Here is a 15,418-nt window from a genome sequence, read left to right as displayed (position 1 = left end):
TGGGATGCCAGACTCCTCTACTGAGCCTTCTGGGGGTGTCCTGGGCCTTCTAGAGGTGTCCAGAGCCTTCTGGAGGTGTCATGGGCCTTCTGAAGGTGTCCTGGGGCCTTTAGAGGTGTCCTGGGCCTTCTGGAGGTGTCCTGGGGCCTTTAGAGGTGTCCTGGGCCTTCTGAAGGTGTCCTGGGGCCTTTAGAGGTGTCCATGGGCCTTTTGGAGGGGTCCTTCTGGAGGTGCCCTGACCCTTCTAGGGGTGTCATGGGCCCTTTAGAGGTGTCCAGAGCCTTCTGGAGGTGTCCTGGGCCAAATCCAATGAAACACTGTTGACCCTTCTGGAGGTGTCCTGGGCCTAATCCAATGAAACACTGTTGACCCTTCTGGAGGTGTCCTGGGCCTAATCCAATGAAATCCAGATGAAGGGAGGTGCCCACTTGACAACCCCAATTAAGCGCTCCTCTTTATAGTTGCTGTTGAATATTGTCAAGTCAATTAGATATTAAGCTGTGATAGAAAAGTTGAATAGAATTTTATAGTTTGAAATGGGTTGTTTTTCACCGTTGGCGTCCCTGTTCAGCTGATGATTTTAAAAGACGGAGAGGCTGAATTGAGCGTTGGGGTTGGGGGGGGGGGTGTTCCTCTCTCCTGGTGGGCAGCCTGTGCCTGACCTGGGCACTGGGAATGTGGCGTCTGCGTAAGTGCACAGTGTTGTCCAGAGAATTGCAAACACGTGTCCCGACTTGTCCAGGAGCGGCTGAAAGCCTGTCATCGGGGGACGTAGCGCATGGACTTGTCACAAAGCGTCCCATCATCACCTCTCTCCCCTGGTCTTTTTTCTCTCCGTTTCTCTTTTTTCTCTCTAGCTTTCTGTTTCTTGCTCCCACACTCCCTAAGCCTCCCCCGCCCCCGCCCCCGCACCTCTTCACTCCATCTCTGTTTTGCCACACGTCTCTCTCTCTCTCTTTCTCTATTTTTCGATCTCATCTCTCTCGCTCCTTGGCCGCCCCACGGGAGCCAATGAGGGCAGCCGAAGTCAAGGCTATTCAGATAGTGTGAAGGCGTTCAACATCTCACTTTAGATTGCATGGATTGCTCACTCTTCCTCAGTGATTGCTTTGGATAATGCCTGGAACAGAAAAACTAAATAGGTCTTCTCCCAAAACAACCTAGGCAGGCACACAAGGGTGTGCAATATATCTGTTATGGATAATACTATATCTTTGGCCAAGAATGATTTGTTAACAGTGTTTTTCCTACTGCTACGGTTGAATATATAACCCTGATAGAATCAGACAGTAACACCAGCTGAGGTACAAACAAGCCATTCCTCCTGGTTGACTGTACTGTACCGTACGGCGCTGCGCTGTGAGGTGCTATGTTCTGCTATGCTATGCTATGTTCTGCTATGCTGTACTGACCCTGAGAGGGGAAGCAGGAGCTTCATCCTACGTGTTCATCAGAGCAGAGATGCGCTGTGCCTGGGGGGGGGGGGGGGGGGGGGGGGGAGAACCGGGGCGATTAAGCTTTTGTTCAGACAGGGAACTCGGTTTGAACTCTCCATAAAAGAGGAAGAGCGAAGCACTTCAAAGCCACGCAGGCCATGTGCCCAGTGCTCAGCTCCTCTTTATTTTATCTCCACTTTCTCCTCTTCCAAACTGCACACACTCCCCCCATCACCCCCCGGTCGCCTGCTTCCTAGCTATCCACACCAAACAGCCATTCCTCAACTTCAGTGATGAACTACATGGCCCACAAAGATGAAGGAAACACCGGGTCTTTCCTGGTCTTTAATGCTATTAAGGCTCTGAATGCAGCCCGTATCAGGTGGTGCAGAGACACCTTTGCCTCGTTAGAATATTTATCATGCTATATTGTTTAATTATTGTGCTATATCTGCATGAGAAACACCTTTGTTCCAGATGCCTTCCCCATTGTTAAGCCAAACGAATTAGTGTGGGAGTGGGTGTATGTGTGCAAGCTTATGTGCCCTGTGTGTGTGTGTGTGTGTGTGTGTGTGTGTGTGTGTGTGTGTGTGTGTGTGTGTGTGTGTGTGTGTGTGTGTGTGTGTGTTTGTGTCCTGCATGCTTGAACTCACTCTCACAAATGCAGTCCAAGGTGACAACTATTTCCCAGCAGCCAAATAGATTAGAATAGCAGGCCAGGCTGGATAAACCACTTGGAGGCGAGGAAACTGAATGTCCAGACACATTAATGTACCCGTCTCCCTATTTCCACCCATCCTTCTGGTTCCTTGGGCTGAGAGCGTCTGTGTTTGTTTTTTGGCTGCAAAGCCATCTTTTATGCATGGAGAGAATGCCATTTACATTAGCTGGCAATTAATAAAGCATGTAATGTATGCGTAGTATGTGTCATGTTGATGTGCCTTTATGGTAATAGAAATTCAATAATAGTGTTGTGTTGTCAGCAACGCACACACCCCTTCACCACCCACTCAGACACACACACACACACACACACACACACACACACACACACACACACACAGACAGAACAGGCTTCCTAACTGACTGTTCTGATTAACGGCCCCAAATGGCATCATTCATATTAGGCTAAATGAGTACTTTCCACCTGGGTGTGTAAAAGGATCACTTTCCAAACACATCACTTTGCTCTTCATCAAAACAGCTGTATTTCAAAGCCATGCTTTCCTCAGAGACCCATGTAGTTGTTCATTCTTAAGATCTGATCATGTTAGGCTAGAATATAAATGCTCTTCACTGACTCATCAAACAGGCCCAACAACAATATTCTTGTACAAAGTATGTGAAGACCTTTCCTTGAAAAATGTAAAATATATATTTCTCAATTCACTGGACCGCAATGTGCGACCTTTATTCTATTTGTTGTTTTCTTTTCTACAGGTTCAGTCTTGCTCACGAGCTGCATCCCGATTGGATGCTGATGTTGTTCTTCATGCACACACACCTGACCGTGACCGTCACCTTGGGACTTCTGCTCATTCCGAAGGTAATCAATCTGGCTTCTCTGTCATCCGCTCTATCATACCTGTCAGACGGTGACACCGTGTGTTCGGTTTGGCCAAACGGTGTCTCATCTGCCCTGACGTTTCTAGTTCCTGTTTGGGGGGACGCACCTGACAGACGACATTGCCACCGAGGCCTACGAGGACGAGCTGGACATGGGTCGCTCGGGGTCCTACCTCAACAGCAGCATCACGTCTGCATGGAGTGAGCACAGCCTCGACCCCGAGGACATACGGGTTAGTGGTCTTCCAATCCTCCTGTCCTGTTTCGCCTATTCTTCTCTCACGTACAAGTGTATAACATAGTCACTGTCAATGCAGTGGTAATTATATTATGATATCAATTTCCATCACTGTATACAGTTGTTTTCTAATCTATTGTTCCGTACACAGTACAAAAAAATACTGAGCAACGGCAGTTTTTTATTGCAGACACCTGACGAATTGGGCCCGCTCAGTCCTATAACTGGCTGTGGCGTAAGGTCTTGCAACAGTCTTTGGGAAAAACGTACCAACGTGAGCAGAGGTTTCTGTTTGTCTGTTAGAGCTGAAGAAGTCTCTTTAACCGTTTTGTTCTTGTGCCTTAAAAAAAGACTTGACCCCCTTGTCTGTGGCACTTACATTTTTTCCTCACAGTGGAATCCTTTGACTTTTCGTGTTTTGTTTAGATGTTTAGAGGAGAATACCGCAAAAACACAACTAACATTCAGAGGCTGTTTCAGACCTAACAATGCTACTCACAAATGACTGTCCCAGACTGTCCTGTCTTTAATTTGTGTCAACTATCATCTCCTAGTCAGTCTGCGAGATTTTGTCTGTATTTGGTTGTTCTAACTGAAACTGCATGATGTCTGTGTATTAGACTGTCTGCTTTTGTACCCCTTCATTCAACATTACAAAAGAATCAATTTGTCCTTGTTAAACTGACAGTTGGTTGGTTCGTTGTCTTTGGAATACTATTTCTCACTTTTCCCTCCCCTGTCTGTTTGTGTAAAACATCTCAGGAGGAGCTGAAGAAGCTGTATTCTCAGCTGGAGGTCTACAAGAGGAAAAAGATGCTGGCTAACAACCCCCACCTGCAGAAGAAGCGCAGCAGCAAGAAAGGCCTCGGCCGCTCCCTCATGAGACGCATCACCGAGATTCCCGAGACGGTGCGCCAGTGCAGCCGCGAGGACAAGGACAGCGGAGACCACGGCAGCAGCAACCGCAACAGCATCTGTGTCCTGCGGAAGAACCCCTTCGACCCGTCGCACTCCACCAAACCGGCCAAGGAGGAATCGCTGCGCAGCAAGGTGTTTTCGCTGAAGAAGTCGCACAGCAGCTACGACCACGTGAGAGACCAGAGCGAGGACTCCAGCAGCTCGGCCACGGACAAGATGGAGGCGTCCACCACAGAGACCTCACTGCTGGACACCCTCATGGGCAAGAAACTGGTCAAGAAGAAGTCCTCCGAGAAGCTCGACTCGACCAGCGAATCGACCGAAAACATGCCCCTGGTCTGCAAGTCGGCGAGTGCACACAACCTCTGCGCTGACAAGAAACCCCTTCATCCGAGGACCTCGATGCTGCAGAAGTCTCTGAGCGTCATCGCTAGCGCTAAGGAAAAGACCCTTGGCTTGACTGCGAAGGCCCAAAGCATGGAGGAGGCTACCAAGAAAGCCCAGCAGAAACCGAAGGAGGCCAAGACCCCCGTGGAGTCAGAAGAGAAGCTTGACAATTCCTCGAAGATGATTATCAGCCAGTCCGTGGAGTACAAGCAGCCAGCGACCAAAACTGGCATCATGAAGCAGCCCACTTCTGGCAGTCAGCCCTCAATCAGCACCGACCCGGCCAAGATTAAGGAGCTGTTGGACCTTTCGGAGGTGTGCCCCTGGGAGGTAGAAGATCTCCCCACCCCCTCCGAGAATAAGGTCCAGAAGCACGTGTCCATTGCCCCAGCCGAGACGACCACCATCCATGGCAAAGGCACCTCTGGCACCAAGGCTCAGCAGCAACAGAAGAGGAAAGCCTCGGAGCCATCGCCCTCCAGCAGCCACAGGCTCAACCAAAAGTCAGGGGACCGGGCAGACATTTGTCCTTGGGAGGAGGCCAGTGAGAGCCAGAGTCAGATGGAAGGGTCAAGGCCTTCTCCCTCTAGCCAGCCATCTGGGTCGACAGGCTCTGCCCAGAGCACCAAAGCCCAGCGGGCAGACGTCTGTCCATGGGACTGTGAGGAGGTTCCAGCCGAGAGCACCAAAGCCCAGAGGGCAGACGTCTGTCCATGGGACTGTGAGGAGGCTCCAGCCAAGTCTGCAGATGCTGCTCTGTCAGCTGACAAAGGCAGAGATAGGAGCATCGCCAGTCCCGCAGATGGCAGAAGGAAAGGTAGCACTCCCACTGATGTTAAAGGCAAAGGCAACACTTTGGTGGAAGTAAAGGGCAAAAGTACCACTTCGGTGGAAGTCAAAGGGAAAAGTGCTACCAATCCACCAGACAGTAAAGGGAAAAGTGCTACCAATCCACCAGACAGTAAAGGGAAAAGTGCTGCCTTGGTTCAGCCAACAGCCTTCAAGACCGATGTTTGCCCCTGGGATGATGAAAGTCTCCCAGCTAAGTCACCCAGCTCAGAAAAAACACCCAGCCTCACTCATGTTTCTAAAACAAGAGAGTCCTCGTCGAAAACGAAGGAGGCTGCTTCTACGAGAACTCTGGACACAGAGGCAGAGAAGGAGAGAAAGAAGGCAAAGGTGGCTGATGACGACAAAAGTAAAATGAAAGCCAAGGACAAACTGCCCTCGGGCAAACCCCCACAAAAGCAGGCCAGCCAAACTAAAGTGGCTGAAGTGTGTCCTTGGGATGTAGATAGCTCTGAGGAGGTGTTGACGGTGGAGAAACGAGGAAGTGCCAACGCTGGGTCTGCCAAAGGCAAACAAGTTGATGTTTGCCCATGGGATTTTCAGGAACCATCGGACAGCAAAGGAACAAACAAAAGTCCTGGTCCTTCCGTGACAAAACAGAAAAGTCCGAGCCCCAAAAGTGGTCCAACTGGTGATGTCAAAAAGGCTGATGTGTGTCCTTGGGACTTTGAGGATCAGACGTCGGGGAAAAAAGCATGACATTTGACGTGACTGAACGGTTTAAGGATACCATAGTTCCTGTTATGTGCTTTTCTTTGTCACCATATAAGACCCTGAAATATAAACTATTATTATACCTTTTGGTGACTTGATGGAAGAAAATAATATGTTGCACAAGTTGCCTTTACTTCCAAGATTTATTTTGTCTGTAGTTCTTTTTGGATAAAAAAAATGAAATTTCAAAAAAGTAACAAAATCATTAAGCATTCCAGATTCTTACCTAGTATTTGCAGTCCTTAAAGGTAAACTGTTGTGAATTACAATTATGCAACTCTTCATGTGCAATTTAGAAAACATGCTTATACTCACTGCATATATTTTGTCTTTTAATTGAAATTGAGCGCCCCCCAAAGCTCAAACAGAGTAACCCTATTTTTGGTGTGGTGTTGTAACACCACAAATAGGAAATGTCCCCTTTTGTCTTATTTTGTCAGATTGAGGGTTTGAGAGCAATTCTGAAGAAAATGCCAAAGAATAGGAAACATCTTCATGACGTGAACAGAGAAATATTAAAGATCACTATATGACATTTGTGATTTTTTTTAATTTGGTAAATAGCTAGTTTGTAGCACTTTATAATCCTGCCCAGTAACCCCATTTGGGAGGAACGTTTTTTTTTTTTTTTCCTTCAGTTAGATTTACACTTGTTGAACTGAGAGTAGAGATTACATGTTGACCATCCGCCACATGAGAAAGATTTGACTTACAATCTCAGACGTGTCCAATGCTTCCAAGTCTGCTGAGATTTACTCCTGTCTGTGCCTACTACGTTTTGTATCCCCCGTGTGTGACCTAAGGTAGCTTAAGTTTCTAAAACAAAAAAAGGACACAGTCTTGTCTGCCGTCTAAATGTCCAGCGCAAGATTACCTCCTAAATATACCTAACAGATCCCTCTGTCCGTGCACGAATATTTCTTGTACTAGATGAGATGACAGACGTTTGTGATTGCATTCCATCTTGATCTCAAAGGACATACTGTACAGTGATAATGTTCTTACAGTGTCTAGAATATTGAATTGTAATAAGTGTTCCATAAGGATTGTAACTCGTCATTTTTTATGTTAAAATGAAGAATAATGGTCTCATATGTATTTTCCAAATTGTGAAAATTAGACAGGCTCCACCAAAGTACCCGAGTGTTAATTATAATTGTATATAGTTTTATTCAGTTTATTCAGTACAAACCAGGAATTTTAATTTACTGTCTGAATGTGTACAAACGAACAACTACAAACGTTACAGCTACTGTTGTGTCTATTGTTTGCTTGGTATTTTTTGGTCGGAGAAGCATTTATCTCTTTAAGCCAAAACATGTTCCCTAGTCGCTCAAAACAACCATGTGACCCCAAAGTGTTCGGACTTCAAATGTTTGAGTTATACCGTACTGTTTTTCAGATACTGTCTGGCCCCCAAGCAGGTCATCATGGTTCACATACTTTCGGTGGTTGACCGCTGACCTGGGGGCGGGGCATAGCTTGTTCCGTTGACCTCTGACCTGGGGGCGGGGCATAGCTTGTTCCGTTGACCTCTGACCTGGGGGCGAGGCATAGCTTGTTCCGTTGACCTCTGACCTGGGGGCGGGGCATAGGTTGTTCCGCTGACTTCTGACCTGGGGGCGGGGCATAGCTTGTTCCGTTGACCTCTGACCCCGGCATAGCTTGGTCCGTTGCACCTTTCTGGTGTTACTCATGAATGTTTTCATTTGGCTACTGGCTGGTGTTGGAGACTCCAAAGTCACTTTAAAAAGTCATTGAAACCATTTTTCAAATTTCAGGTCAGTCTGACGGATACTTTTACAATTTACAAATTTTACGATTTTTATTTGTTTGCCAAAGAGGTCTATTAAACGTAGAAGCGTCAGTTTGACATGCTGAAGTAAACAAATCTACTCTTCTGTGGCATCCCTCTGTGTAATGTTTTGAAATATGTTGAACACGTACCGCCAACCCCTCAAAGCACTTCTTTATTGGCTCCAGGCATGTCGCCTGAAAAGACCTGTCATCCTGCCCAGATCGACTGCGGTGGCCTGATGTATCGCCACAATATTTATGAAACAGACGCCATTATCTATCATCCACTCTCATGATGCATGTTCCTGAACCGCAAGGTATGCACACTGCTATCCCACTGGCTTCCGGTTAGAGTGTGTATGTGTATGACGTTGTGTGTGGTTACTGCCTTTGAACAGTGTAGCATGATATGGGAGCAGACTGTAATCCTGTAGGGTCGGATTCGTAGCGTTAGATGGTGACATGATAGCTGTAGAGTAAAACACTAAACATTTATGAAACCTCGACATGGTAACAAGCTTTGCTGTTCATTCCATTGAGATTCGTTTCATTTTTTTGTGTGTGTGTGTGTCATGCAAGCTCACCATGTCGTCACAGCTGGCCAGCTCTTTTCCTCTCTCTCTCTCCCTGTGAGAAACATGGTCGGAGTGCAACTCGTTAGGTTTCTGTGGAGTTCTGTTTGTCCAGCTTGTTTCTTTGAACCAGTGGTCAGCTGGGAGGGACTACTAGTACTTAATGCTGTAAAGTCTTACCTTACTGCTCTCGTGGCTTTTGCATGATATCAAGAAATTAGTAGGACTGATGTTTCACTGCCCTTGATGGAACTAAGAAAAAAAAAAAAACTTTGATATTTTATGGACTGTTATGAGTTGTATAGTGAGTGAAACTGTACCTTAACACACTGTAACCTGTGCTTGTTATACTAAAGGCTCTATGACAAGCTTATAGCATACACTTATGGAGATATTTGTTAGATTTATATTGTGTTATATTGTGATAGCATGTAAATAAAAAATACCTCCTCTGCAATAAATATTTATATGAAACACAAACTTCTGTCATTATTTAGTCATTTGTATGAGATTGTCTGAATGGCGTCTTGGGTAGAGATGTAATTACCTTTTGTGAACACATCTGTCAAAACTCTCTTCCAATTATAATCCTTTCACTTAGAAAAGATAAAAAGATATTTCTTCCTTTGTCATAACTTTGTGAAACACTTGCCAGAGTTGTCAAGGCAAAGATGTTACAAAAGACACCATGCAGAGCTAATACTGATTGAATTTGTGAATTTTCTAATTGGAATTCCAACCAATTCCACTTTGTGTAGTCAGATTAGCTGCTCTTTAACAATGAATGTTCTGGCAAGACAATGTTGGACAGTAGATTATAGCTCTTAAAGTAGACATCATACCTTATCTTTATGCACCAAGGAAAGTATGTTTAAAGAGGAAAACTGAATTAACCAATTTTTCACATAATTACTTGACTAGTGTTACCTATTTCTGCTAAACACCTTAACTATAACTATATTTGTTTTTGTCATGAAATGACCTCCAATGAACAAATCTGGACGATTTCCAGACTTTAATGAGAACAAAAGGTCTTGGTAGTACTGCTGTCATCACTTTTTGCTCTTAATATACTGTCTGGAAAGTACCGCTCTGGCACCACAGTAAGTGGACAGTCTCCAGTAGAGTGACCCTCAGGCTTTCAGGTTGGCTTGTTTACTTGCGCTAATCGTGCTTAGCAAGGAGAATGTTGGCCTTTAAAAGCCTGGTGCACTGTAACTACTTTAGGATATTCATATGCCTGTTTTGGCTCGACTCCTGCAAGGCTTTTACGGATGTAGGGGGGTGGTGGGTGGGGTGATGGCTGTGATCTTTTTGGACAGGGATCAATGCTGTGCAGCCTCATGAAAGGGGAGAAGATGATATCAGGTTCTGTCCGATAGCTCCATCAGAAATGGAGTACCCGTCATGCGTTGCAGCAAGGGGGGGATGCACAGAAACCGCATCAGTGCCTCCTTGGTGGACGACGGATGGCAGAGTTAATCAGAATGCCACGAAACACAGACTTGCCGATTTTTGTTTGGGTATTTTTCTTTCTTTTCTTTGTCGTACAAGCGTAGTGTTTGTCATCGTACTTACAGCTCGTATTGCTGCACTTTGCGAGAGGTTGTTTTATGGTGTCTACAAAAAAATGGTTCTGCCCAAACTATTAAAATCAATCTCCATGTGTATATTAATTTAGTGCCTTAATATCTGCATTACTATCCAATATATAGAAAAGTACCATGTAGCCGTACTGTACACTTCATAACCATTAACAGATTGCTTTAAATGTGCCTCTCACCAAAAAAGACTCACAATCTAAGTTGTGTGGTATAAAGACATTATTTTTTCTAACCAGGATGGGCTTTTATTCCACTGTTTGAGATTTTAACTGCAACAGCTTTCTGTCTTTCTACACTGTATCTTACAATTACTACTTGTACACATCAGTATTAAAAGCAACATTTCTTTATGTAAATACAACTTCTGTACCCAGTACTTAGCCATTAGGTCACTGTTTTAGTTTCTAAGCTTACATAGAGACATATTAGCAGTGTCCTCCCCACCCTTTTGAATGGGATTATGATCAGCAGTAATTTAAAATGTTAAAGTATAAACAAATTAGTTTAGCATTGATTTCCTTTGTGTGTGTGTGTGGGGGGGGGGGGGCACTCTGTTTGTCAAATGAAGAGGGGATCAATAGAGCACTGCTCATCCTCTTCGTGGATGACACAAATTTAGAATAATATATTTAAGACCAAATACAAACCCTACCCAAGCCCCCGTGAGTGAATAATGACCTCTGTTCCATCTGAGACTATTGTATACCAAGTCAATATCTAATAGGTCATTGAAGAGGCCATTTGGGTTTGCTATTTTTATTTAAGCCTACATAAATCTTCAGATGCCTGCTCTCTGTGGCACTATTGACTGCCACCAGGTCCTGCACCTAATGACAAATGATCTGCCTCTGTGGATGGTTCATGAAAAGTGAACTGCCTCAATTAGGCTCTTAGCTTTGTTTAGTGACTGTAGTTCACTTGCACGCTGTGCACAGAGTTGTGATTAGTAAGCCTGGTTGTTGCAAATGGGTCTGATACCATCATTTAACAAATCATTTATTCTTTGCCCAAGGGGACTTTCTGTTTCTGGCTCTCGCTCAGGGTCTGTCAAGTTCTTGCTGTGCTTGGCTGCGAAAGGAATATGAAACCATATCTTGTGAAACAACATTCTGTTTTCAAGTGGGAGATCTTTTATCATTCCTGCATGTCTGAATTTAATTGATGTTTGATTCTTTTTTTGAGGTCTGAGTGTGTGTGTGTGTGTGTGTGTGTGTGTGTGTTTTTGTGTGTGTGTGTGCGTGTGTGTGTGTGTGTGTTTTTGTGTGTGTGTGTGTGTGTGTGTGTGTGTGTGTGTGTGTGTGTGTGTGTGTGTGTGTGTGTGTGTGTGTGTAGCCCAAAGTAAGTAGTTACTAGTCATTACTTACGTTTTGTTAGAAACACCTCCATGGTGGGGTGGCCCGGAGCTTAAAAAAAAGGGGCGCAGAGGAATCCCCTTTCTTGTGACAAAATAGCTAGAGTCTTTTGAAGTTGTGTAAATGATTAACAATGAATGGTATAACCAGTGTGATTCCTTGTGAACACAGATCTCCACATATGCTTCCGAACAATGCAAAGCTGCTGGGCTGTGTGGGTGTACCTGTCCTTGTTCCTTACCTGTGAGGGCCCAGCACAAAACTAGATAACCTTCTGTCAAATCACCGTTGAGGTATTCTGGTCAGCAAAAACACAATGAAGGAAGCCATTGCTCCCATGGAAACAAGCAGCTGTTTACTTGTCGAATTGCATCAAGCATCTGAAGGAATCCTAGGATAACCCTCTAAAATGGTTTAACCAAAATTAAAAGAATGGTACTACCACAGCCCAGCCACAGTACCTTGGTATTTTAGACAGCGTAAATAAGTAACAAATACACTTAGTAACTTACCTTGAAGAATATAACCAGCTTATCTTCAAAAAAAGGTAGAAAGACAGGTAGACTAAATGTGCGCTGGCCTCATACCTGTGTCATTTCCCAACGGTTGTTTGCCTTGATCCATATGCAATGCCTTCAGGCATTAATGATGCGCCCAATTCAAGCGTGCCCCTTTGTGTGGGGGTGGATAGTGAGACAGCTAATGAAATGATTGGATTCCTGTTGTGTCTGCTTAAGGATATACAAACAGCTATAAACCAATGTCCTTTTCCCCTGCATGGAAACACACCTTTAAGCACAACCATATCACACAATCAGATCATCTTACAGGGTGATACATTTTTATTCTGTTTATTTATTTAGCTATGACATCAATTTGATTTAGGAATATTGTACGGCCCTTGCTAGTTGCATAATCCACTTTATGATCATGATGTTCAGTGACCACAAATAAAGCTCACCTGAATGCGTGGTTGACTTGCAAGCAATAGTACCCTAAGCTATGCCAACTGCCACGTTGCTACGTTGCTATACAGTGGGAAATCCCTTCTCTTTTTTTTTAGCTGCGCAATGGATCTTAATCCTGAGTTGGACACACACTCTGTGCTTTTGCCTGCTGGCAACATCATTAGCGTCCTCGTTGCTGCGTAGGGGGAAGTTCGTGACTCACCGCTGCTCTCTCCCCCGCCTCCACCCACCTTCCCCTGCTACAGGTTTCTCGGTATGCGGTAGGTCAGCGGCAGTGGCTGGAGAGCGTTGTGGAGAGCGTAAACCTGTTTAATTTTATGTAATTGGTTAATATCCTGAATGCCGCGTTGTGGAATATGATTGTATAATATATTATATTATATAATGTAAGTCCAAAACTGCACCAATATATATGTCGTATGTTATACTTTATAATATAAATCAGAGATTACAATTTTGTGTTGCAACTGCTTTTTCTTTCAATCTTTTTTTTTTTATTTAACATCAGACACGAAATAATATTTAATTCACGCCCTGGGGTAGACAGGCAAGAAAAGACCAACCAATTCCCTGAACCTAACGCATGGGCTCCAACGATGTTTCTCTGTTCGATGCAGAGAGAACTGACAGGATTTATACTGGTCTGCCGTAGCTATAACAGGACCAGATCTGCTTCGGAGCTGTTTTCAGGTAACTCTATGCTAAGCATAGTGTTGCATTTTCCCCAAATAATTCTCACTTCCGCCACTTCTTTGGCTGGCTAGGTCTTCCAATGATTAACTACTGGCCCTTATAACATTTCCTCCCAATTAAATCTCAAATAGTTTCCGCTGGAAATGTATCGGGCACAGAACATACCGCTTCCGTAGTACATACACTTTGGTTCTCCTTAATCATTGTTATAGACATACTGTCTGTGAGAATAATTATGTCGTGAATGGCAAACAAGCATAATATCATTATCCAACTTGAAATTAAAATAAGAGTTTAGAGTTTAAAATAAAAGTGTCATTTTTAACCGCTTTTTAATAGCCACAGTTTTAGAGACAAAAATCCAGGATGAAGTCCATTCCATCATCAGATGCTGCTATTTGTGTTGCAACGCCCTCTTATGGATCGACTGGGTAATAGTTCATTAGGCGTCACTATTTCACAAAATGTCAAAGTTTTTGATATGCAATGGCAAACAAGCATATCATTATCCAACTTGAAATAAAAATTAGAGTTTAAATTAAAAGTGTCATTTATAACCGCTTTTTAATAGCCACCGTTTTAGAGACAAAAATCCACGATGAAGTCCGTTCCATCATCAGAGAATACGCTGCTATTTGTGTTGCAACGCACTCTTATGGATCGACTGGGTAATAGTTCATTAGGCGTCACTATTTCACAAAATGTCAAAGAAATCCACATATGTAGGATTTTTTTTTTAAAATCATATAGCCGACCCTCTGTCCACTGCATTTTGCAAGTTCATAAATGTATGTCCCATGGTCGCCGTGTGACGTCCGTTGACAATGACATCATAATGGTCATAATTATCACCAAAAATATTTCGGACGGAATTCCATATCTCTTGCCGTGTCTGCCGGACTTGTGTGCTTAATTCGGCCCCAGGTTTGACCACCTGATGTAAGCTAATTGGGCATACAGAACTCTTTCTCCCTAACGAAAAATGTTTAAGATTGACTGGAGGGAGAACCATTTTGAGCCTCAGTTTGGCTAATTTGACAAATTGTATGTGGTTTCTTTTCTCAGAAGAACATCTATCAAGTCTTCCAGAGCCACAATGGAGATGAGAAATGGATTATCAACTCCCACTGAACTGCAGTGCTTACCAGAAAAAAATATGGTGTGTGTGTGTGTTGGATTGGATGGGGATGGGGAATGGGGATAATCGAATAAGAAAGAATTGGTTTCACAAATACACAAACTGTGGATGAACTTTACGATTAAAAAGTGTTTGTTGTTAGTGTAGCATGACAAAGTTTGTAAAGCTGAGTCGAGAATCAGAAGAGTTTGAAAGGAATGGATATGCCAATCATTGTCATCCATTCAGGGCAGGCAGAGTGTGGAGGTGGTGGAGAAGTTATATGGTCCCTCAGATGAGAGCAAAGGATGGACGAATGAAGTACGCGTCACCACCAGCCACCGGCCTGCACGTGCCACACACACTCGATGTGTCCGGAACAAGTAAGGGCAAACATTGGTTGTTGTTAATGTTGAAGCTGCTGTTGGGGCAGCCGTGGTCTACTGGTTAGGATTTCAGGCCAGAAACCAAAGGGTGGCCGGTACGATCCCCGTCCAGTAGGAAAAATGTGGGTGGGGAAAGTGCTAGACCACTGCTCTCCCATGCCCACATCCACAGCTGAAGTGCCCTTGAGCAAGGCACCTAACCCCGAACACTGCTCCCCGGGTACCACCAAAGGCAGCTCACTGCTCCGGGTTAGAGTGTAACCTTCACTGTGTGTGTGTGTCACCTCCCTGGATGGGTTAAATGCAGAGGTGGATTTCAGAGTGTGTGTGTCTACACCACCTCTGCCATAGAGTCACTTCCACTTTCACAAATGCAGAAACATTTTTTTATGTTTTCTTTTTCTTTCTTTCTTTCTTTTTTTCATTTCTTCACCAACAAGATGTCAGTGGGTCCTCATTTGAAACGCAGTGGGCCCAGCTTTAGTCCCTGTGACGTCATGATATTGCTCAAATAGGGCCACATTAGATAGCCAGTCATAAGACGGGGAATTCTGATACATGCTGTAATGACTTGTTTTATTCAAGACAAACTCATCAGTCGTTGTCATGGTGACATTATTAAACATCTTGTGATGAACTACTAAGAGCCCAGCACAGTTCAAGCCTCCAAAGTGGAATCATTGCCATGGTCTTCACATTATTTAACAAGTACAGGCCTGATTAACACGCCTGAAAGCAGAGATATTTAGGACTTCATTTATGTTAAACAGGAAAGGTAAAGGAAGAGGTTAGTAGTAATGCGCAGCCTAATTTTGTGAAGT

At 44.2% G+C, this 15,418-nt stretch overlaps 2 protein-coding genes across 2 annotated transcripts in view; both read left to right on the top strand.

Annotated features, from left to right (window-relative positions):
- The window catches only part of gpr158a (G protein-coupled receptor 158a), a gene marked incomplete at both ends in the record, with an annotated part of 75,237 nt that extends 69,144 nt beyond the window's left edge, over nt 1-6,093 (top strand). The window contains 4 exons of the mRNA XM_080855739.1: nt 2,877-2,982; nt 3,089-3,235; nt 3,431-3,514; nt 4,003-6,093. Of these exons, the coding sequence (XP_080711865.1) occupies nt 2,877-2,982; nt 3,089-3,235; nt 3,431-3,514; nt 4,003-6,093 (2,428 nt within the window). The remainder of the gene's footprint in view (nt 1-2,876; nt 2,983-3,088; nt 3,236-3,430; nt 3,515-4,002) is intronic.
- Nucleotides 6,094-14,494: 8,401 nt separating this feature from the next.
- The window catches only part of LOC308378252 (B-cadherin-like), a gene marked incomplete at both ends in the record, with an annotated part of 29,226 nt that continues 28,302 nt past the window's right edge, over nt 14,495-15,418 (top strand). The window contains one exon of the mRNA XM_080855113.1: nt 14,495-14,594. Coding sequence (XP_080711239.1) covers nt 14,495-14,594 — 100 coding nt within the window. The remainder of the gene's footprint in view (nt 14,595-15,418) is intronic.

The sequence above is a fragment of the Sprattus sprattus genome, assembly GCF_963457725.1.
Source record: "Sprattus sprattus genome assembly, chromosome: 17".
NCBI classification, from domain to species: Eukaryota; Metazoa; Chordata; class Actinopteri; order Clupeiformes; family Clupeidae; genus Sprattus; species Sprattus sprattus.
The sequence above is the reverse complement of the archived record's forward strand: the minus strand, read 5'-3'. Positions and strand labels throughout refer to the sequence as shown.